General features: G+C 33.6%; 2 protein-coding genes across 2 annotated transcripts; both read right to left on the bottom strand.

Annotated features, from left to right (window-relative positions):
* Positions 1 to 2,654: 2,654 nt before the first annotated feature.
* On the bottom strand, positions 2,655 to 3,893 carry LOC131073308 (uncharacterized). The gene is made up of 4 exons (XM_058009715.2): positions 3,543 to 3,893; positions 3,294 to 3,423; positions 3,160 to 3,204; positions 2,655 to 2,973 (listed from the first exon to the last, which is right to left on the bottom strand). Exons 1-4 carry the CDS (start codon positions 3,883 to 3,885, stop codon positions 2,916 to 2,918), a joined length of 576 nt encoding a protein of 191 aa, XP_057865698.2. The 5' UTR covers positions 3,886 to 3,893; the 3' UTR covers positions 2,655 to 2,915.
* Positions 3,894 to 14,234: 10,341 nt separating this feature from the next.
* LOC131073307 (putative pentatricopeptide repeat-containing protein At1g56570) lies at positions 14,235 to 17,405 on the bottom strand. The gene has a single exon (XM_058009714.2). The coding sequence runs from the start codon at positions 17,174 to 17,176 to the stop codon at positions 14,864 to 14,866; it is 2,313 nt and encodes a 770-aa protein (XP_057865697.2). The 5' UTR covers positions 17,177 to 17,405; the 3' UTR covers positions 14,235 to 14,863.
* Positions 17,406 to 22,346: the final 4,941 nt, after the last annotated feature.

Here is a 22,346-nt window from a genome sequence, read left to right as displayed (position 1 = left end):
ACAGGCCTAGGCCAGATTCTTCAACAACTCTACTGCCTCCAACTCTATCTGGTTCATGTTGTCTGCAACCTTCTTTAGCTCAATGATATCCTAAGGAAGCTTCACCATCTTCTTCTTGATATTAGCACGAGTATGTTTGTTGGGGCCAGTAGAAGCATCATGTCCCATCTCCTTCTCTTGATCTTTAATGTTGACAATGCTCTAACTATATAATAGTAATACAAAATACTTGTAATTGTGTTAATTCATTGATATGGTTTGTTGAACTAAAAAGTAATTTATTAAATTAAAGATGGGTACTTAAAACATGATTAACAAGCACTTGTGATGTCAATAATCCCTTTCTAATGGAGGCATATTTATTTTCCCATATAAATACTTTCTTGCATTGTTATTGGCATTTTATATATATATTAGACAATATTCATGTCCATTTGAGACTCCGATTAAACCTTCCAAGGGAACACAAGTTGACTTAATATTGCATATTAATGATTTCAAATGTATAAGGATTTTGTAATTTTTTTTTTTTTTTTGGGAGTCCAATAAAATAGTTTAAAGGCGTTGTATCCGCTATCTTGTAACATCTTTTGAGTGTGTTGCTTATATTATTTATGCTATTATTAAAACGTTTTATTATGTATTTCAAATATCTGTGGTAATAAGAAAAGCTTGAAAATTTATTGACCTTTGTTGGTTTCATTATAATGTATTTCAATATTATTAATGTAAGGAAGGTTCAATATCATTAATGTAAGGAAGGTCTTGCCATTTATTTTACACCTTTATGAACCCAATTTGTATTCTAGGCTGTCATAAGATTAGATATTGTAGTTATGTATTGAAAGGGAGATTTTTGGGTTTGTGTTAGACACATATTTAAGTATTTAAATCAAAACAATATTTGCAAAAAGGTTTTAAACAATAGTTGCAACAATATTTCAAATGAGATATTACGCATTAGTGATTTTAAATATGGTATTTTTTTAAGAACCAAATATTCTTGTCACAAGTTTGATTGTTATTAAAAAAAAAAAGTAACCATGCATTGTGGAAGTTGCAATGGATGAAAGTAGTTTTACCCCATTCAAGACTCTTGATTGATGTCAAAAGTTGCAAATAAGGAAGCTAATAAACCTTGTTGTTTTGCATTGTTAAAAAGAATGCCATTATGCTAACCAACCAAACAACACCAAATATTCTTCTCAATTGAGCAAAAAGTAGAAATGTGGTGGGAGTAGATTCTAAGTAACATCATTTAAGTTCATAACTCAGTTAATATGAACATGACCTTCTAGCTTAAATATCATACTTGAACTTGAGTATCCATCTTACATTTGCAAGGTGACAAGATAAAAAAAAGAAAACAAAGATTGTAAAGCCAAGAACTAACACGTGCATAAGTAAAATAATGAAATTAATACATGGATACTCTTTTGAAAACACATGGAGAGAAAAAAATTGCAAGGTTTGTGAATTAAATGAAATAAAACATGAATCACACCTTCTAACGTGCTTAATATGCAATTTCATATTAACTGTGGCTATGTATATACATTTGTGATCATATACTAGTTTATGAAACCCTAATTGAAAATAATAAAATAAAATATGAATATTTTATTATAATTCTAGAAGCCAATTGAAACAATTGTATATAAAAAGAAAACAAAAACCTTGATTATCTAAGATTAGTTTGATTAGATGTTAAAAGTTCACATTTCTCTGAATTTTATCTTATTTTAAGAACATAAGTATTTATTTTGTTAATGATTCTAATTCTTCAAGGCACATTTGGATTAGGTTCAACACTTACAACTTTGATGAACGAGACGCCCTATCTATGGTTGGTAGTCAAAGGTAACTTTTTGATTTAGATGTATACTTACTCAAATTGTTGTTATTCACTCTACAAAGACAGAGACACCTACATCAATGCAATCCTACTTGTTTTCATATAAAAAATTAAACATTAAAAAAAAATAACATTAAAATTGAAAAATGTATATATAGGGGAAAGGACCCAGTAGTTGTGCACCCTAACTTTGCGCTTCTCAAAATCTTACTTGGAAATTTCAAATCACTCTGATTTTTTTACAGCAGCTTACTTGGCAAGTCCCCTGCTTATAACTAAGGTTTTAGGGCCACAACATCAAATATGATGCCACATCAGCATGCTTTTTGCCAAGGTGTCCAAAACAGCCCCCCCAAAAAGTGAGACCAATAGGCGTGCAAAAGAGACCCCAATAGTTGTGCAGCTTACATGGCATCACCTGATTGGTTACTTTTTACAATATTAGTACATTGCTTAACAACTATTGGTACATTTCCTAACAACTGTTGGTACATTTCCTAACAAAACTTGATATTTTTTGTTTCAAACAATAGGTTTTATTTGTTCAATTTTTAGAACAAAAGGTATCAACAACCCTCACAACAATTGATACATGCTCAACTACTGAGTCCTTTCTCCTATATAAGAATGAAGAATGATAACTGGTATCGGTAGTTAGTTGAACATACAAATCAAGAACAAATTAAATTGTGTAGCTGGATGACAGACTCCTGTCTTCTTCTCCGCCTCTATCTAATGACAGGTTGTAAAACAAACAGCTAATGCAACCTTATCCATAAGTCATGGGCACTTGATCTTCTATTTTCTTGAGCTCTTGATTCATTCTTCCGCTCAAAGAATAACAGTGTTTTACAATTTGGAAGAAAATCCTAATTCCATCCAGTTATCGAGCATGTAAATTACCCACATTAATGTTGCATCCACCAGGTAAAAATCTCTGTGAGAAAACTCTGGTACAAAATGTGCTTTTGCACAAATACCCTGTCATATAAACTATGGTTTTGCCAAATGAACATCTCATTTTGTACTCTTCTAAAGCTTTTAACTCATTAAGTAGACGCTATGGACCATCCTCGCCATCTTCAATCAAGTTGCAGATATCTGAACATTCAGTCAGACTGCCAGCACAAAAAATTACAGAGATTTACAAACAAGATCTTATATGATTTCAAGGTTTTTTTAAGATTAGACCACGTAATTTTTCCTTTTTTTTTCGCAATATTCCCATCAAACTTCAGTAGAAAAAATCTTGATACTATTATCTTGATACTATTAGAGAGCAAAAATTGAAATGGAATCCATACCAGTATTGTCGAGTCCTGAAACCATCTTTGAAAACAACAAGAGGTCTGCATTTTCCAAGTTTCAAGCATAAAATTTCCAAAAGTAGAAATTCAAAGAATTGTGTTATTTGGTTATGGGTGTGAGGGTTATGCACCTTCTGACATTGAGGGGGCCTTCACCAGGAGAACCAGCACCCCCTCTGATACAAGTGACCACACACTTTATTGTACATGACTCTGCTTTCCGTGATTTGGGTTTTTGGATCCTCGGACCTTTGTCTGCACCTGCAATTTAATGGAGAATGAGAAAAACCCATCTGGATAAGGCTGAAATTGTCATAAAAACCCATCTGGGTAGGTCTGAAATTATCCCAATATGAAAGCATATGATTTACATTACATGCCTGATAGAGTCTGTGGGATGTCTGAAAATGCATCTTCTGACAAAGAGGAGACAGAATTTACATTGGTGGCAATTATAATGGCTACCAGAGCAGATGCCAGGCTTTGGGGAATCGAACCTTGGACCCAGCTTTGTATAGCTCTGAGAGGTGTGTGTGAATGTGAACGGACTAGTTGTCGTGGGGATTTTAACTGTACAGTGCGGCAGCAGAGGGGGAATGGTTTTAATGGAGAAAGAGTCTGTGGGATTGTGGTCAGGAGCGAAAAAGGCATGATGGAGCTTCTGGGCTCTGACTTACGGATAAGAAGAAATAGCCATGGCATAATATTATGATGATTTATCATACTTTCATTTTTTATTAAAAAAACAAACTATGATTCTATTGGATGAGTTTTCGATTTATAGCATGACCCTTTTAGCTTGCTACCCATTTCTTTAATATTAAAGATTATTGATTCTTGTGAACCATTCATTGGAGAGCCCTTAAGTTTGATTATTTTCATATGGGTGGTGTTTTTGTGGTGTATCAAATTATGTGACGATTTATAATGATTCAATTACTTAGTTTCAAGCCAAATCTTTATTGATTTTTATTTCATGAATTGTTCGCAAGAGTTCATCTCTCATGATCAGAATGGTCTACATAACACTTAACTGCATTCAGGTGATACTCATAGGGACGAGCCATCAAAATTTCACATGAGGTCACCAATGCCAATATTACTTTGACTCAACCATGCTTAACCATGGAGTTCCTACCACAATTAGCCATTAGCTAGACTCTTTGCTTGCAAATTTTTCATCATAAATCAAGCTAGGCCCTTTCAAAGTTGATTTAGAAGATGCTCTTCTAGCTATACACTTTGGATATGGTGGAGGACTTTATACCTCCTTGGCCCACATGTGGCAAACACATTAGTCATCCATCATGGGGTGGCCTACTTACTGGGGATGCTTGTCTTTGGTCTCCCTATCCGTGCCACCTTATCAACTTGCTTATAATTATGACTTCTCCATCAATCAATAATAGTATAGGTTGGAGAGGAAATCACAATAAGGAGGCCCTATTACCGTTTAGCATAATTAAGCCCAAGAGCGCACAACACCAAACCAAGACAACTCACCCCTTAGCCCAAAAGTGGCAGGAACATCCACCTTGATGATTCCATCCCTTGGGGTAGCCTACTTAATTCGAGGGAGCCTAGGTCATCGAGGAAGACTATTAAGCCCAATTAAGCCCAAGAGCACACAATGCCTAACCAACAAAACTCACCCCTTGGCCCACAAGTGACTGGAACATCCATCCTTGATGATTCCATCCCTTGGCGTGACCTACTTAATTCGGGGGAACCCTATCTACCACCTCTTCCCTAACATATTTCCCTCCATTCTTGTAATGATTGATTATAGAAATGAAGAATAAGAAACATACTAAGTTTACAAGTTTATTAAATAAAAGATATATACTAGAGATTATAGATGTACACTACTATTGCCCTTATTGCATACCAATTACTTGCTAGTGCACAATTCAATTATTGGCCTTATTACAGCTTGATCAACTGCTTATATTCAATTATATATGTCTATCATAATTTATCTTCTTCCATTGACTGTCTTGTCTCATGTAGGTTATTAATACCGAATCAACAATGTTTCACTCCCTTATTAAGTTCAAATTAGAAATGCTTATTTTGTAGATCCAAAATACTTATTTTTCCTTCTTTGATTGTCTTCCTTGATTCCCCCTTTCATTCCAAAGCTAATCTAGGTTATATATCCTTTTAGAGGAATGGGAAAGGTGGTGTCCCTTATTTAGTTGCAGCCTTTTTAAAAGGGATGTCCCTTCATTCATATCCACTACCCCTTCACTAGAGGTTTGTTAATTTTAATGCAATTGCTCCTTTATTATTATGGTTTGTTCTTTCCCTTGATCGTTGTGTTATGAAATTGTTGACTAAGTTAATGTTTACATAAATGTTTATTGTTTGTTGACTTTGTTCCCCTAGCAAATCGTTGATCTAGTGTCTTTTTCATTTATTAGTTTCTATTTTCTTCTTGCTTGGAGATGGTATTGGGGTTAGATTATTGCTTTTTATTTTAGGATTCACAATAAAAATTGTTAAATCTTACTAGTAAGACAAAAAAAATTATCAATAGAAATTATTTATTGTGTTTTTTCTTCTATCTTAGGAAAGTGAGAGGGTCTACAGTGGGAACATGATAGTCCACTCTTGCCGAGATTGCTTATCCTTAAGCAATGATAGTTTTTCCAAAAAATTTCAATGTGAGGGTCCCTAAATTAGTGCTTGGAGATAAGAAGAGGGAATTTTCATATACTAAGATGAGGATTAGAAGCATGAAACACATCTATGACCTTAAATGAAATGTTCTTTTCTAAATAAAATCTTATCTAATTGGTTCACTCCTATTGTTCCAATATTCTAGACCAACCAAATTTTTTTAAATAGAAATCTCATAATGTTAGGAATACGTTTATTGAATCATAATAGTTTGGGTGATAGCTGCACCTTAATACAATTGTTTGAGAGAAGGTGTAATGTTGTGAGTTTGACTATTTAATATTCATAAAGTAACTTGAAATAGTGATAAATCCATGCATACAATTTGGTTTTGTACTTTATTAGATCTAAAAAAACTTGTTTCAATTTTGAACATGATCTTTGTAGGTTTCATTATGTGTGGTAGTCATCAAGATATAAGTACTATTTGAAAAATGGAAGAGCTTTCAAAACAAAGAGTATCATGTAAAGTTTATTCCATCATTATGCACAATTCATGATTGATGTACAAAGATGTCTAGGTTTCTTGCTCCATAAGTTGTGGGACGATTATGTTTAAGTCAATAGTTAAGAAACCTTATGACAATTGGTGGGCTAAATTTCTCAAAAATGTATAGAGGTTGTATCACTTAGAGAACACAAACTTAAATGTTTGATCCTAACAGGTCTAGAAGATGACGTGGAAAGTGAATAATAACTATGTTTATTTTGATGTCAAGAATGTTTGATGCTCATTGAATACTATTTGACTTAGAAACTAAGATGTCTTGTTATGAAAACTTGTCATAGGTATGCCCTAGAGGATGGTGTTGTTATTATAGACTGCTCTTTACATGATTTCAAGACTATTGTCCTATGAATAGTGCCTTGTTATAATTTTTAACAATATAAGCATCAAGAGATCTTATACTAAACATTTTTATAATTGTTAAGTATAAAGTAATCATAGACACACATGGAGTAGACATGTTGGAAATACATTAAGTATGAGTCAAAAACAGATCATACACATAAAGATACAAAACATATACATAAATATATGCAAGACATGAAGCATACACACAAATATACGTATTGTCATATTTGACAATCTCTCATATTGTCTTGCCATTATTATCTAGTCATTGTCATATTTTTGGATTGAGTTAATAGATCCCTTCTCACTGATTAGAATGCCTCCATTGATTTATCTTTATCATGCAAGTTGGGAGGATCAAGGCTTTGATACCAATTGTAATGTCCCTTTTTGGGAGGATCCTTAATCTTGCTCTAAAATCACAAATTTTATTAACATAAGAAGTGATAAATAGTTAGGGTTATAGCTTTACCAATTAGAAGCTTTAAGGAAGATAGATCTTGGTTTAGATCCTATAATAAGGTTAGACAACATTTGAAATCCGTTAGATAAGTCATGTTACATCTATATTCATTTATTAGTGTTCAAGCATAATAGTGTTTGGATGAGGGAGCATGATAGGTTGACCCAAAGCGATCATCACACTAAGCCCAAGAGGAGACTTTATACCCCCTTGGCCCACATGTGGTAGACATGTCAGTCATCTATCATGGAGTGGCCTACCTAGTGTGGCTGCCTATCCTTGCTCTCCCTATCCATGTCACCTTATCCACCTAGTTATGATGATGACTTCTCCATCAATCGACCATTGTAGAGGTTGGAGAGGAAATCACAATAAAGGGTGCCTAGTTACTGTTCAGCCCAATTAAACCCAAGAGTGCATGATGCCTAACCAAGACAACTCACCCCTTGGCCTACAATTGGCAAGAACATCTACCTTGATGATTCCATCCCTTGGGGCGGCCTGCTAAATTCGAGGGAACTCAGGTCATTGAGGAAGACCGTTAAACACAATTGAGCCCAAGAATGCGCAATGCCTAACCAAGATAACTCGCCGCTTGGCCCACAAGCGACGAGAACATCCATCCTTGATGATTCCATCCCTTGAGGTGGCCTCTTAATTCATGGGAACCCTGTCTACCACTTCTTCCCTAACATATTTTCCTCCATTCTCCTAATGATTGTTTATAGAAATAAATAATGAGAAACATACTAAATTTACAAGTTTATTAAATAAAAGATATACACTAGAGATTATAGATGTATAATAATATTGCCTTTATTGCATACTGATTAAGTTTGCTACTGCCTACTTCAAATATTGGCCTTATTACAAACTGATCGACTACTTACATTCAATTATATATATCTATCATAATTTATTTTCCTCCTTTGATTTTCTTATCAATTATATAGGTTGTTAATAGTGAATCAGTTCTATTTCACTCCCTTATTGAGTTAAGATCACAAATGCTTATTTTGTAGATCCAAAATACTCATTTTTCCTTCTTTGATTGTCTTCCTTGATTCCCCCTTTCATTCCAACACTAATCTAGGTTATATATCCTTTTAGAGTAATGCGAAAGGTGGTGTCCCTTATTTAGTTGCAACATTTTTAAAAGGGACGTCCCTTCATTCATATTAGTTGCTCTTTCACTAGCGGTTTGTTAATCTTAATGCAATAGCCCCTTTATTATTATGGTTTGTTCTTTTCCTTGATTGCAACATTATGAAACCATTGACTAAGTTAATGTTTATATTAATGTTTATTGTTCACTGCCTTTGTTACCCTAGCAAATCACTGATCAAGTGTCTTTTTCATTTATCTATTTCTATTTTCTTCTTGCTTGGAGATGGTATGGGGTTAGATTAGTGTTTTTTTATTTCGGAATTCACTATAAAAATTGTGAAGTCATACTAGTAAGACAAAAATTTTTTATCAATAGAAGTTCATTTATTGTGTTATTTCTTCTAGCTTACCAAAGCGAGAGGGTTTATGGTGGGAATATGACATAAGGTATTCACATAAACCCATTTACATTAGCAAGAAGAGATTGCATAATGTTGATGAATTGATTGATACAACTTTTGTTATTCCCAACTTGCTTGTCATAACATTATGTCTATTTTTATTAGACTTGCATTCTAGGTGATGGACATCCCTTCTTTTAAATTTTCTTGATTTAGTGAGCAATATTATGTTGAGAAAGCTACCCTATATTGTAGTGTCTTCAAGGAGATATAATGATTTCCTTTACAATCACAAATTTTGTGGTGACCCACTTGGTCATTAAGTCAACACAATCATGACTATAATTATTTAATTATGAATATTTTTAACACACAATATTAGAATAAAATTTAACTAAAAATTTCACTAAAAACTCATAGGATCATCTTCCAAAAATTTTTATTGGATACATAGGTACATAGGAAAACCCATTAGCTCTTCTTCTATTTAAATGATATACATAGTAGTACTTTGGATATAGACAAATTTTGGGATCCACAATTCTTGATTGAACCACTAAATAAAATGCACTAAGGTCTCCATCCTTTAAGAGCTATAAATCATGAGTGGCTTTCTAGTTTCTACCTCATAATTTGGCCTTAGGCCTCAAGGAAGCAAACAAGATCCATCCAAGATCTTTCAAGCACACGTTTCTTAACATTTTAGGTTGGTTTAGTGATTCAAATCTTGACCTCAATTTTAGGGTCTCAACTTACCTCTATCTCTCAAACCTATGTTTGGAACCTCCTTCACTTACCCAAACTATATGCAGCTCTTATGCCTTCAATGGTACTGATTCCCTAGATAATTAACTATTAACTAGTATCTACTAGGTAAAATTGTGACACTACAAAATAGGTTTTAGAGTTTTTATTTTGGAAATTGTCCTCTATAACAATTTATGAATTATTTTGGTAAGTTTGGATAAAAGATTTTTATTTTGATTTGAACTAGTTTTGAGGAGGACTTGCCACTTCACTAGGGGAAGTTAATCTTTGATGGATGATTGTGTACTTCCTATTGGAGATTTTTGTTGTTTAGTATTTTTACTAACTCCTAAAAAGCTCATTGAAGAATTTTTATACCTCCATCCTTCATGAATTTGTCAAATTTTAAGAGTATTTGAATTCCTATAAATTAGATTTATGTTTTACAAATACTTTAGAAATTATATCTATATTTATATAACTACTCATCAATTATGAATAGGGCTATAGATATGCAATTTTCATTAATTTTTAAGTGTGAGAACTTAGAATGAACTTATTTGTTAAAAAAGTTACATTCAAATTTAAACCTCAAAATTTTGAAATTTCTTATTTGAATAATGAATCTCTTGTGGTGTTGTTCTTACATCTTTTCTTATGTTAGATGCGATTGTGAATGTGTTGTTTATTATGTTGAATAGAAACACATTTCTTGGCTTTTCCTTTTGTAGCTCTAAGATTTTGTTGTGAATTCATCCACTTCAATCTTGATATTTTAGTATTTGTGATGTTTATTGAAGTCTATTTTCCCACTTAATAAGTCTACACATCTTTATTACAATCTTGTCTACATGTATCATCTTCATAGTTTGTGTCCTATTTGTTGAATTTATATGTCTTTCCTTTTCCAAACTTCTTCATTTTTACTAAAGAATCCATAAAACTTCTCTTATATACGTTATTTCCTTGTATGTAATCACTCATTTGCAATAAGGATAGCAAGCTATCTTGAGGGGTGGTTTTTTCCCAATAACTATTTTTGCCTAGTTTTTGACAATAGGTGGGATAACTTGGACTATAAAGGTTACTAAGAGTTTATGTTTTATGGGTGTAGCTAGGTCTCACACTCGTTCATAAACTTTTATAATTTAGAACATGATTTTTAACCTAGTTGGATTAGGATGTGGGTATATTTTATATATAAAAAGAATATTTTGTTATTTCTATAGTTTCAAGTTCATCAAAAGAGATACCTATTTTGTCAAAGTTATCCAAGGAATCCAATCTTAACTAACTCAATCAATCATAACAAATTCTATGTGAAAACAAGTTTGATTCTCACACTTTTTCTTTTACTTTGATAACTTTAGAACATGATTTTTTATCTAGTTGGATTGGGATGTGAGTATATTTTATATATAAAAGGAATGCTTTGTTATTTGTTTAGCTTCAAGGTCATCATAGGATATATCTATTTCATTAAAGTTATCTAAGGAATCCAACCTTAACTAACCCAAGCAAACATAACAAACTCTATGTGAATACATGTTTCTAGACTAATGAATATTGATAGAAAATCTTTTAAAGTCTTTTATAGTCACAACTTCAATGATTGCACCCAAATGAGTTTGGTTATCCCAAAGTTTCAAGTCCTTGCACCACCCTCTCACATATTTAATGGATACTTGCTCTTATCATTAAAATTGGATTAGAGTGGGATATATTTGTAGAAAATTCCCTTGTTCATGTCTATGAAAAGTGTGGCCATGTGGAGAATGCACACCAAATGTTTGTGAAAATGGCTTAGTGGAATGTGGTACCCTAGATCGTTATGATTGTCAACTATGTGCATGTTGGATATGTGTGGGATCCATTGTAGTTGTATCAAGAAATCCAGTTCAAAGCACAAAGATTAAATTAGTGTCTTTTGCAATTGTACTTAAAGACCTTGTGTTAACTTGCAAGCAATACAATAGGGTAAGTAGCTCCATATGCACATTATCAAAATTCAATTTCACTATAGTTTATCTGTTATGGATGTAGCTCCATACCTACATTATCAAAATTGGATTTTGCTATAGTTTTTTGGTTATGAATGTAGCTCCATACCCACATCATCAAAATTGGATTTCACTATAGTTATGAATGGACTTGTGAGCGTATGCTAAATGAGGAATTACATATTACACTTGCAAAGTGTTCCATGAGTTGACGAAATGTAGTCAAATGGAATGCACAGGTTTCTAGATACCCTTACAGTAAAAAGGATAAGGAAGCTCTACAATATTATTGTTAGTTCATGTGCTAGCTGAGAAGGATTGGAAGTGGGCTTGTAGATATGTGCTAAAATTATTCATATTCACTTGAACCTAGAGTTTCTATGGGAAATTTCCCTTATTACTATGTCTGCTAAACCTGGTAGCTTGGAGGATTCAATCCAATTCTTTAATTATATTTCCCTTATTACTATGTATGCTAAATCTGGTAGCTTGGATGATTCAATCCAATTCTTTAATTATATTTCCCTTATTACTATGTATGCTAAACCGGGTAGCTTGGAGGATTCAATCCAATTCTTTAATTATATGGCTTCAGGACATGTTCAGGGTTGTTGATTTGAAGAGGCTATCAACCTTCTTTACCAAATACAACTCACGGCTGGTGAGATGAACCATATCACATGCTACCATTCCAGGTGCATTTAAAAGCTCAAAATCCTAGTATAGGGCAAGCAATTCCATGCTCATATCTTTAAGGTTGGGTTTGAAGCAAAGGCAATTGTAAGGGATGTCCTTACAATGTATTTAGATTGAATGCTAGCAACTTCTTTTTTGAAATGCCTAAAGAAGTTGTGGTCTCCTTGGAATGCAGTGAATTTTTGGATTTACAAAAACAGGCCTTGGTAAGGAGTCACTCAAATTCTTTTCCCAGATTCACCGCATGGGCATAGGCATCAAATCTGACAATTTCCCCTTTGCCAAAACTCTCATGACCTATGCTAGCTTAGCAAACTTTGGAAAATGCTAAGCAGGTTCATTTGAGTATCTTGAGAGCCAGGATTGATTCAGATATCTTTGTTGACACTGCCCTTGTTGATATGTATACAAAATGTGGCAGCATAGAGGATGTGCAGAAATTCTTTGACAATATGTTTGAACCAAGGGGTCTTTCCTGAAATACCATGATTGCTGGATATGCTCGACATGGTTATGCTGAAAAGGCCTTGTAAATCTCTTTTGAAATGCAAGAAGCAGGTTTAGCAGGTTTGAACCAGACCACATTACATTTGTTATTGTTCTTTCAACATGCAGCCATGCTGGTATATTGTATGAAGCTAGCAGCCACTTTCATTCAATGATGAGGAATTATGGAATCACATAAAGTGTAAAAAATTATGCTTCTATAGTTGATATTCTTAGTCGTGGATTTTGGGTGAAGTTGAATATTTTATAAGAAAAATGCCATTACAACCTAGTGCTCTGATATGTCATTTCCTTCTTGGTGTATGCAGAGTCCATCACAACCTTGATATAGGAAAATGTGTCCTTGAGCTGGAGCCACAGGATGCTGCCACTTATTTGCTGCTTCAACAGACATCCGCTGGAGCTAGAAATTGGGATGATGCAGCAAAGATGAGAACATTGATTAAAGACCTTGAGGTGAAAAAGAAACCGGAATGCAGCTGGATTTAAATCAACATCGCGGCATGTCTTTGTTGTCAAAAGCAGAAGGTATCGATGAATGGTAAATTAGTAATCAATGCAAGATTAAAAACATGATAGATTGTGCGTGTCTCAGAATTTATCTGCTACATGCTTTTGAGCAGGAACAGAAGGAAGGAAATGCCAGGCTGAGAAATTGGTAATTTCATTGGCCTTCAAGTATAACTCTAGACTGAAGTATTCAAAAAAATAAAAACCACTGTACGTGTAGCCAGATTGATACTTTTTAGGATTTCATATTCCTGGACTACTTGGAAAACAACCTCATTAAGCCATGGCTACGATCATAGTTCTTCAAGGACAGGAAATGTGGTTGTGCAGAACTTTGGCAACACAAGCGAGAAGCAACCAAAAAGGAAGATATGGCCTATTTGCCTGCTTGTCTTGTGCAGCACTACTTCCACTCGCCATGGATGTATACGAAAGTGGGGACTAAAATGGCACGTGAAAAGAAATCATACCTCTTCAGCATTTATATGAACTTTTGATGTATACAAAACTTCAAAGGCTCTTCCCAGCATCTAAAATTAATGCACCTTCGATTTGCTCAAATATAAAATTCTATTGCAAGTTTCCTTGGAATCTACAAGCCAAACCCCACTTAAAGTCTGCAATCCAAATCACAACCATTCTGTCAAAAAGAACTCTGCTAATCTAGAACTGTGAATATGGGAGAGGATCATTAAAATGAAAAAGAAAAGTTTGTTGCCACAATTTCTGAATGAATGAGTAAACAGAAGTCTTCTAAAGAACTAGAAGCAAACAAGTGCATCAATTAAAAATGATGAAGGCAAGACTTTTGAGTATCAAGTACTTTGTGATACACACAAATTTTATATAGCACTATACATGTGTAATTATATGTTGTGGTATTTGATCCCTCCAATTACAGGCCTCTCCTTGAAATCATTCATTTATATATGTGCCTATTGGGCATCCAATAGCATCTTTAGGTGTTTTTACTAGCTAATAAGATAATAATAGTCTTATCTAGGCTCATAATATAAAAACATGTTAAAAGCATAACACAAATTGCCTTTAACAAGACAAGCATTTGCATAGATCTTCCTGAATAAACTGCAACATATACACGGTTTTATGCATAAGGATTTATACAAATCAATGAAAACCTAAAACAAGTAAAGATGAGAATTATCTAGCCAAAAAGTAGAGACTGAATTTCCATCATAAATTCTTACAAAAAAATCAGTTAACTTCCCACATTTTTGCAAGGAAATGAAAATAGCGTGCAACTAGATACATCAACCATCAATGTGAAGTAACAGAATCTGATTGGTTCACAGCAAGGAGTTCTCGTCCGGTTGCTAGATAACGAAGAGTGTAATAGGTGTGTGGATCTCCGCATCAAGAATTATACCAACTGTTTCATGAGGAGATAATGGATTACGATGATACTGGCCCATGCATGACATGCTTTAGCGTGAAATTCAAGTGAGATAAAACATAAGTAATAAATGCTTTTTTCTGTAGGAAAAGGTAATCGAAAGATAAATTGTTACTTTGCTTCTCTTAACAGTATCAAAAGCCTCCACACGAACAAAGCCTAATCCAGAAATGATGCGAGAAGTTGTGTCCATCAAGTGTTTTCCTGTTTTGCAATATTTTAGATAAATTTAATGACAATCTAGCAGTCATTGCATGCGAAGATTCTTGATGATTGAGATAGATTTCCCAAAGATTGTGGCAATAAGTCCACTGGTAACTAGCCAGCGCTTGACTCGCAGATTGTGTCATCAGCTGCTTCGAAGTTTGTGTTAGGCACATACCCTGCTTGCTTCATCTGTTCAGTCAGTTCGGCCAACTTTGCATAGATTTGTTCAGCCTGTGGATGTGTTCTGTCTCCCGTGCTGAATGTATGAACTTTGTTCATAATGTCAATCCAACTTTTTCCCGTCTCCTTTTTCACCCCTTTTTCTTTCATTAATTTTATGACCTTTGCTTTGTCTTCCCATCTACCAGCAGCAGCATAAATATTGGACAACTGCACATATGAGCCACTTCTGTGTGGTTCTAACTCTATAAGGTGCTCTGCTGCATGTTTGGCTAATACCATGTTGCCATGAATTCTACAAGCAGCGAGCAAGCTTCCCCAGACCAGAGCAGCTGGCTTAAATGGCATTTTATAGAGAAAGGCTGTTGCATGTTCAAGAAGACCAGCACGACTGAGAAGGTCAACCACACAGTTGTAGTGTTCTTCTCTTGGTGCAATACCATAATCTTCACTCATGGATATGAAGTAATGAATACCCTCATATACCAGGCCTGCATGACTGCATGCTGATATGACACCCACAAAGGTGATCTGATCAGGTTTCATTCCCATCCATTGCATTTTTTCAAAGAGTTGAACTGCTTCCCTACCCTGTCCATGCTGGGAGTATCCCACAACCATTGCAGTCCATGACACCACATCTTGATAAGGCATTCTGTCAAACACTTTCCGTGATTCAACTATACTTCCACATTTGGCATACATGTCCACAAGAGAATTGCCAACAGAAACATCAGATCTGTATGATCCTTTTAATGTGTACGCATGAATCTGTGTTCCACCTTTGAATGAAGCAAGGCTGGCACATGCCATAAGAAGACTTGCAAATGTGAATTGGTTTGGCTCCATGCCTGACAATTGCATCTGAGTAAAGAGTTTCACAGCTTGCTCGCTTTGCCCTTTTTGAGCATATGTTGAAATCATTGTAGACCACGAGACAGTATTGCGCTTGAGCATTGTTTCAAATAGAAGACGTGCATCCTCTAACTTCGCGCATTTTGCATACATGTCAAGCAGAGCACTGCTAACAATCACGTCTGATTCCAGTCCTCTTTTGACTACAGATACATGGACCTGCTTACCTTGTTCTAGTGAAAAGACACTCGTGGACGACCTCAAAATTCCTGCAAAAGTAAACTGGTTGGGTTTCATACCTATGTTTTGCATTTGACTAAAGAGTTTTCGTGTCTCTTCATTGTTCTCGTTATAAGCACACCCAGCTATGATTGCATTCCATGAGATAGCATTCCTTTTGGGTATTTTGTCAAAAACCTTTAAAGCGTCATCCAAACTTCCACTTTTAGCATACATAGTAATGAGAGCATTCACCACAGTAGTATCTAATACAGCCTCAGTTTTAATTATATGTGCATGCACTGACTTGCCCTCTTCAATGGCTCCTAAATTTGCACACACACTAAGAATACATGACAACGAAAACGGGTCTGGCTCTAAACCTGTCTGCTGAAGTTCAAAACATAATTGCAAAGCTTCGACATCGTAACCATTATGCCCGTACCCTGCAATCATAGCATTAAACACTACCAGATCTTTATGAGGCATTTTGTCAAACACTTTCCGTGCGTTCTCCATTTCAGCACATTTAGAATACATACACACAAGGCCACAGCTCACAAATTCTTCACTCTCAAATCCTGATTTGATAATGTATGCATACACAAACTCACCGAATTCCAAATCCATTAAGAACGAACAGGCCTTGAGCACACTACCAAACGTGAACTCGTCTGGTTTTATGCTCAGCCTCTGCATTTGTGTAAAAAGATTCAGAGCTTCGTAAGCTTTCCCATGATGCACGTATCCTGCAATAGCACTGTTCCATGCGACAATATCTCTTCGAGGCATTTCGTCGAACACTTTGTGTGCGTCTATCATACTCCCACACTTCACATACATATTCAGAAGTTTATTGTTTACCGATGTATTATGATTGAATCCTGATTTCAGCATGTGGGCATGGACCTTTAGGCCATCTTCCAATGCTTTCATTCTGGTACAGTCTAGTAAAAGAGAAGAATATAGATCTTCCAACATGTACTGGCTGTTCACCATTAGAACCCCAGGTTTTACTTCTACATGAGAAGTGGTGGAAGTTTTACAAAAATGTGCTACTGTTTGGCAATTTGTAGGTGTTTTTATAAACGAGCTTAAACTCAGTTGGTGTCTTAATATCCTTGTGTACCAGAATTGCATTGAATTTCGCTGTTTTAGATTCCAATTCATCAGACATAAAATTGTTTGCCATAATAATAGTTATGGCTGACAAGTGAAAAACCATGGATTTGAGTATGACATTACTCTTTGTTAGAATTAAAAGCAATGAACAGACAGCAAAGCCAAAACTTTTAAGTGATTTTATTGCAGGAGTTTTGGTTTTCAAAAATTTACGAAAGCTACTGAACTGTGTTTAATAAAAGTAGATAGCCTCATTGCAGTGAGGTATGCTCGAGATCGTTGCATTCTGAACGGAGTTTTTTTATGGAACGGACTTAAATTTTTATTTTATTATTATTTTTAAATTTTTTTAAATTGATTAAAGTTGGGGAGGCTATACTTTGTTATTTTGTTATGTAGAGGGTGTTGAGAACATCTTTGTCATAGCAATCACATTTTGGTCATTTAGCAAATGAAAATTGTGTAACAAAGGTCTTAATAGAGAAGTATTGGCTTTACATCCTTTTATTAACAAGGAAGATAATTAGGCTCCATTACCAGTAGGCTCATGCCATGTTTACAATAGAGAGAGGGGGTGATAGGGACAAAATGAGGGAGAGATGGAGCGGAGAAGAGTGTGTGAGAGAGATAGGGATAAGGAGGTAGAGGAAAAAATAAAGTGAGACATAAAGGAAAAAGAAAGAGGGCCTAAAAAAGAGAGGGTTATGCAAAGAGAGAAGAGGGAGATAGAGAGATACACATATTGTGTGTGTGTGTGTGTGTGTGTGTGTGTGTGTGTGTGTGAGAGAGAGAGAGAGAGAGAGAGAGAGAGAGAGAGAGAGAGAGAGAGAGAGAGAGAGAGAGAGAGAGATCTATAACATATAACAAAATCCCCTTCCATTATATTATGATAGATTCCATGTCCTATTATAGAGCTCTTATTTTGGCACAATTAAGGAGAAGGCAGGCAAAGGTTTATGAGACTAACTTCATACACGTTGATTGCATTTTTTTTGGAAGTTTTGAAGACCTTTTCAACAAATCCATTTAATGCATATTCTACAATCCTAGAAAGCCATAACAGCACATCTAAAGGGAATTCTACCAAACATTTGCTCCTAGATAATTTGATCACTTTGAGTTTAGGTTAAAATACCACCCATTAGATAATGTGGACTGTTTGATTACTCTCCAAGTAGTGTAGGTTGCATGTTATAAAGCTTCTTCACTTCTCACCTAAAAAATGATGGGTGCAGTTCTATCTAGTCGATGTATTAACAAGGGCTTTGATGTAGGCCAATATGTAGATATGATGTATATTGTATAATATAGAATTAATTTTCCCAAAACATTTTTAATGGTAAGCTATATTGCCTTGTACATTTTAAATTATACTGAAATAATTTTGTGATGATAGAAATGAGACCTTCTTTTGTAGCGAGATGAAATGTTCTATTAAAACTAAAACTCTCACCAAAAATATTTTAAGTCAAAATTTTAAGCTATCTTAAAATGCATATACATAAAATACATTTGAAATTCTTAATAAAATACCTTACATTTAATTTCAACCAAATTCAATTATTTTTTATGTAAATTGAAATATTCTAATAGAATCAAGTTTTTATTTAATATAGTTTTATTTACTTTATAAAATTTTATGAAAAATAAAATGACAACTAGAAGAAAAAATAAATTCATATTTTTACTTGAATATTTTTAAAATATAATAAAATTTATTTTTGAAAAAATGAAAGAAAACTTGAAAATAATAATATATTATACTCTTTGCTAAATTCAAATATTTGAAAAATCATATCAATTTGTAAATGGTTTTGATAAAATATTTTTTTTCTAATGATAATGCAAAAATATTGCATTCCCACAATTTTTTTAAGCTCATCATTTCTTGACTGTCAATTTTAAACAATTAGGGATAGTGTAATTTTTTTTTAAGCTTGAAGGGGTAGCGTAGTTGGTTACTTGAGTTTTGGATTCTATCCATATAGGTCTCGAGATCGATTCTCTCTGCTTTGGGTTAAATGGTGGGTGGTTTGTTCAGGCCGGGCCGCCACTTCCAGTGGATTGGTCTCGCGTCAACTCGCTTCCTCCTCCCCCAAAACTTGGCAAAAAAGACCAGGGCAAGGGTGGTTAAAATTGCTGGGATGAGTCACAAATCTATGTGACATACCACATAGTTGCGGATACCATTGGGTTGTCAAAAAAAAAAAGAAGAGGAAAGGACTTGAGAGTGAAAGGAACTTATTCCCCAATTCAAAAAAAAGAGGGAAGGACTTGAGAGTGAAAGGAACTTATTCCCCAATTCAAATACATTTTAGGTTAGGATTCTGTTAAAACATAACCTTTAAGATATTCTAGATTTTCATTAAAATAAATGTTGAAAATCATGTAGTTTCACACATTCATCCAACCTTTAAATTTTACTACAATATATTGGTTTATTCACTTACAAAATATAAACAAATATATCTAAACAAATTTTATAAGAAAGAAACACGATTGTTAGGAAGAAAGGTTAAAAAAAAAACTAGAGTTAGAGTACAATTAGGTTATAAATTTACATATCTTGACACTAATAGCTCTTTAATTTTGAAAATATATTCTTTTGGGTAGAATTAAGGAGAGTTAAGAAATTTTTTATTTTTCAAAATAAAGGAGATTCTATGATTTTATGTTCTTTTCCTTCTTTTCAATTAGTTGTGTTTCCTTTTTCTTATAAAATCTATGTATGTGTTGTGTTATATTTTGTACCTGTGTATAAGTTAATGTATTGTAGTAAAAGAAAGGTTGGAAGGATTTTTGAAGCTACATTATTCAAACCATTTATTTTCAAAAGAACACAATTTGTATAAAAAAATACTTTACCTTGAAATTTTGATATCATCTCAATGCAAAGTATTTTCAATTTGAAAAATAAAATTTATTCAATCTTAAGTCTTTTTCTCTAGTTTAATTGGATGATTATTACTATTTAATGGAAGTAAATTTCTCAAGCTTAAAAATGTCTTTTCATCCACCTACCATTGAATATTGAATCTAACTTCTATCAAAACATATCATGTTTTGGGGTGTTGCCCATGTTCCTCACTTTGTATTATTTTCTCGAGGTGTTTATTTTATTCCTTGTAATTTGTTGGACTACCTTATTCTTCTTTTTCTTCTCTTTCTACAATAATTCCTTCTTTTCTAGGTGATCTCTTTCTATTTCTTTTTCTAGTAGGTAATTTTCTTTATCATGCTCATCATTTTCTATTTCTATTTTTTAATATCTATAGATAGAGGTTTTCTTTAGGTGTTCTCATTATAACATTATCCCCTCTTGGTGCATTTGGTCCGAATAATTCTACATTTTTTAAAGGCATGATTATTCTTATAATATCGTGTAGCTTGTAGCTGACCAAGTAAATCATGGTTTACATCATTGTAGAATCTACAAACTTTTTTTCTTTTCTTCCCTATACTCATTTGTTTAATGTTCTAATTCATTGCACTTATAACAAGAAATTATATATTCCATTTTTGTCTAATCTTTGCCTCTTCTCTATCACATCTAAACAAATTGTAGTAGGATTTATTGTCATTTTATTCTCCTTTGTAACTAGTTCATTGTAGTTGAAGGTCCATCTTTAAGGAGCTGGGGTATCACATTTTGAACTACGTTTGTATTTCATTGATCTATCTGTCTAGGTTGTTAATACTCATGATTTAATTTTTGAAAGGATCCTTTTATAAGTTCTATATCCCTTCCTATATCTCTATAAAAAGGCTCACTATTTTTGTATATGTGGTTATACTAGGGTTTATGCTTCTCTTCATCTCTTATCTAGAATACAACGAAGGGAAATGATCCATCTCATAATCACTAGTTTCTCTTTATAAAGACCTCAAAAACACTTTTTAATCTTTGTAGAGTCTTTAGAAAGTCCAAATTTATTGTTGCAACTCATATTTACCTTCTTAGATTGGGCATTCATTCCTCACATGTTATTCATTGGGACAACAAGAACACCATATATTATTCCTTTTGCTAGATGCCAATTGTTTCAATTCTAGTTTTAGCTTTTCAATGTAAACACTTTTTTTTTCTTTCCTTTTTTGATTTTTCCATTCTGTAGGGTTGTTATTTAATTTTGAAAGATAATTCTATATCTTTTGTATATATATTTTATTTTATTTTCCATCTAGAGATTCTCTAATTGCATATACAATCTAGAAAAATACCATTTTACCCTTTTCTTCACAAATATTAATGTCTCTTCTAATTTTATAACAACCCCTTTTAACTGCTAATCAAACTCCTTTATTGCCACTCCATTTTTTTTTATATATTTCCCCATCTTTCCCTTCATAACAAGGCGTTTCTAGGAAGTAGAATTTGTTCTAGAATTATTCTTTGAGTTCATCCCTTTTTTAATATTCCTTGAGAGCCTCATCTCTTAAAGTTGCTACAAAATTGCTTCATCATCCCTTATTGGATTTCATTTCATAAGGATTCTAAGACAAAATATATACTCAAATGTTTCTTCATATCTTTTCCAAAGATAGGTAGAAAATGGTCTAGTTGTTATCTATTTTGGAAGTGGTTGGGGCTTTTGTTTATTTTTTGAGGTTTATCTACTCATTTTTTGTCTTTATTCTTGTCAACATCTAAAAAATGATTAATTCATTTTCACCTGATTTATTCTTCTATTCATATTAATTAAATATTTTTTAATTATTTAATTAAGATAATATTTCCTATATTTATTTTGATAACCTAATGTGACATTGTCCAGGTCACACTCATATATTCATCAACCAAAAATTATAGAGTTGCAATCAGCCCTATCGGGGAAAATATTACAATTGCCTTCCTTTCTACCCAAAACAAGCCAAATCCTTAGACAAATCTCATAGCTATGGAAACTAAACATGCCCGTATCTACCATAAACCACACTCGCTCCAATATCCATTATTCAAGGTCCAAAGAAGTCATAAATTTCTCTCTTTCAAGTTCCACATCAGATGCTTGGTAATGACATCCCTACAAGAAACAATGAAATTCCAAATGGCTGAGCCCCTAGATGGATCACTCATTGTAAGGATGCACAAAGGGTTGTTAGAATCCAAGTATTTTCATTTTTAAAGTCCTAACCCATTTTTGGTTATTGTAACTGTAGATGTTCCCCACTAGTTTCACTCCCAAAGTAGTATTTGTGGAACTTAATCTTTTCAATC

This window comes from Cryptomeria japonica, chromosome 5 (genome assembly GCF_030272615.1).
Source record: "Cryptomeria japonica chromosome 5, Sugi_1.0, whole genome shotgun sequence".
NCBI classification, from domain to species: Eukaryota; Viridiplantae; Streptophyta; class Pinopsida; order Cupressales; family Cupressaceae; genus Cryptomeria; species Cryptomeria japonica.
The sequence above is the reverse complement of the archived record's forward strand: the minus strand, read 5'-3'. Positions and strand labels throughout refer to the sequence as shown.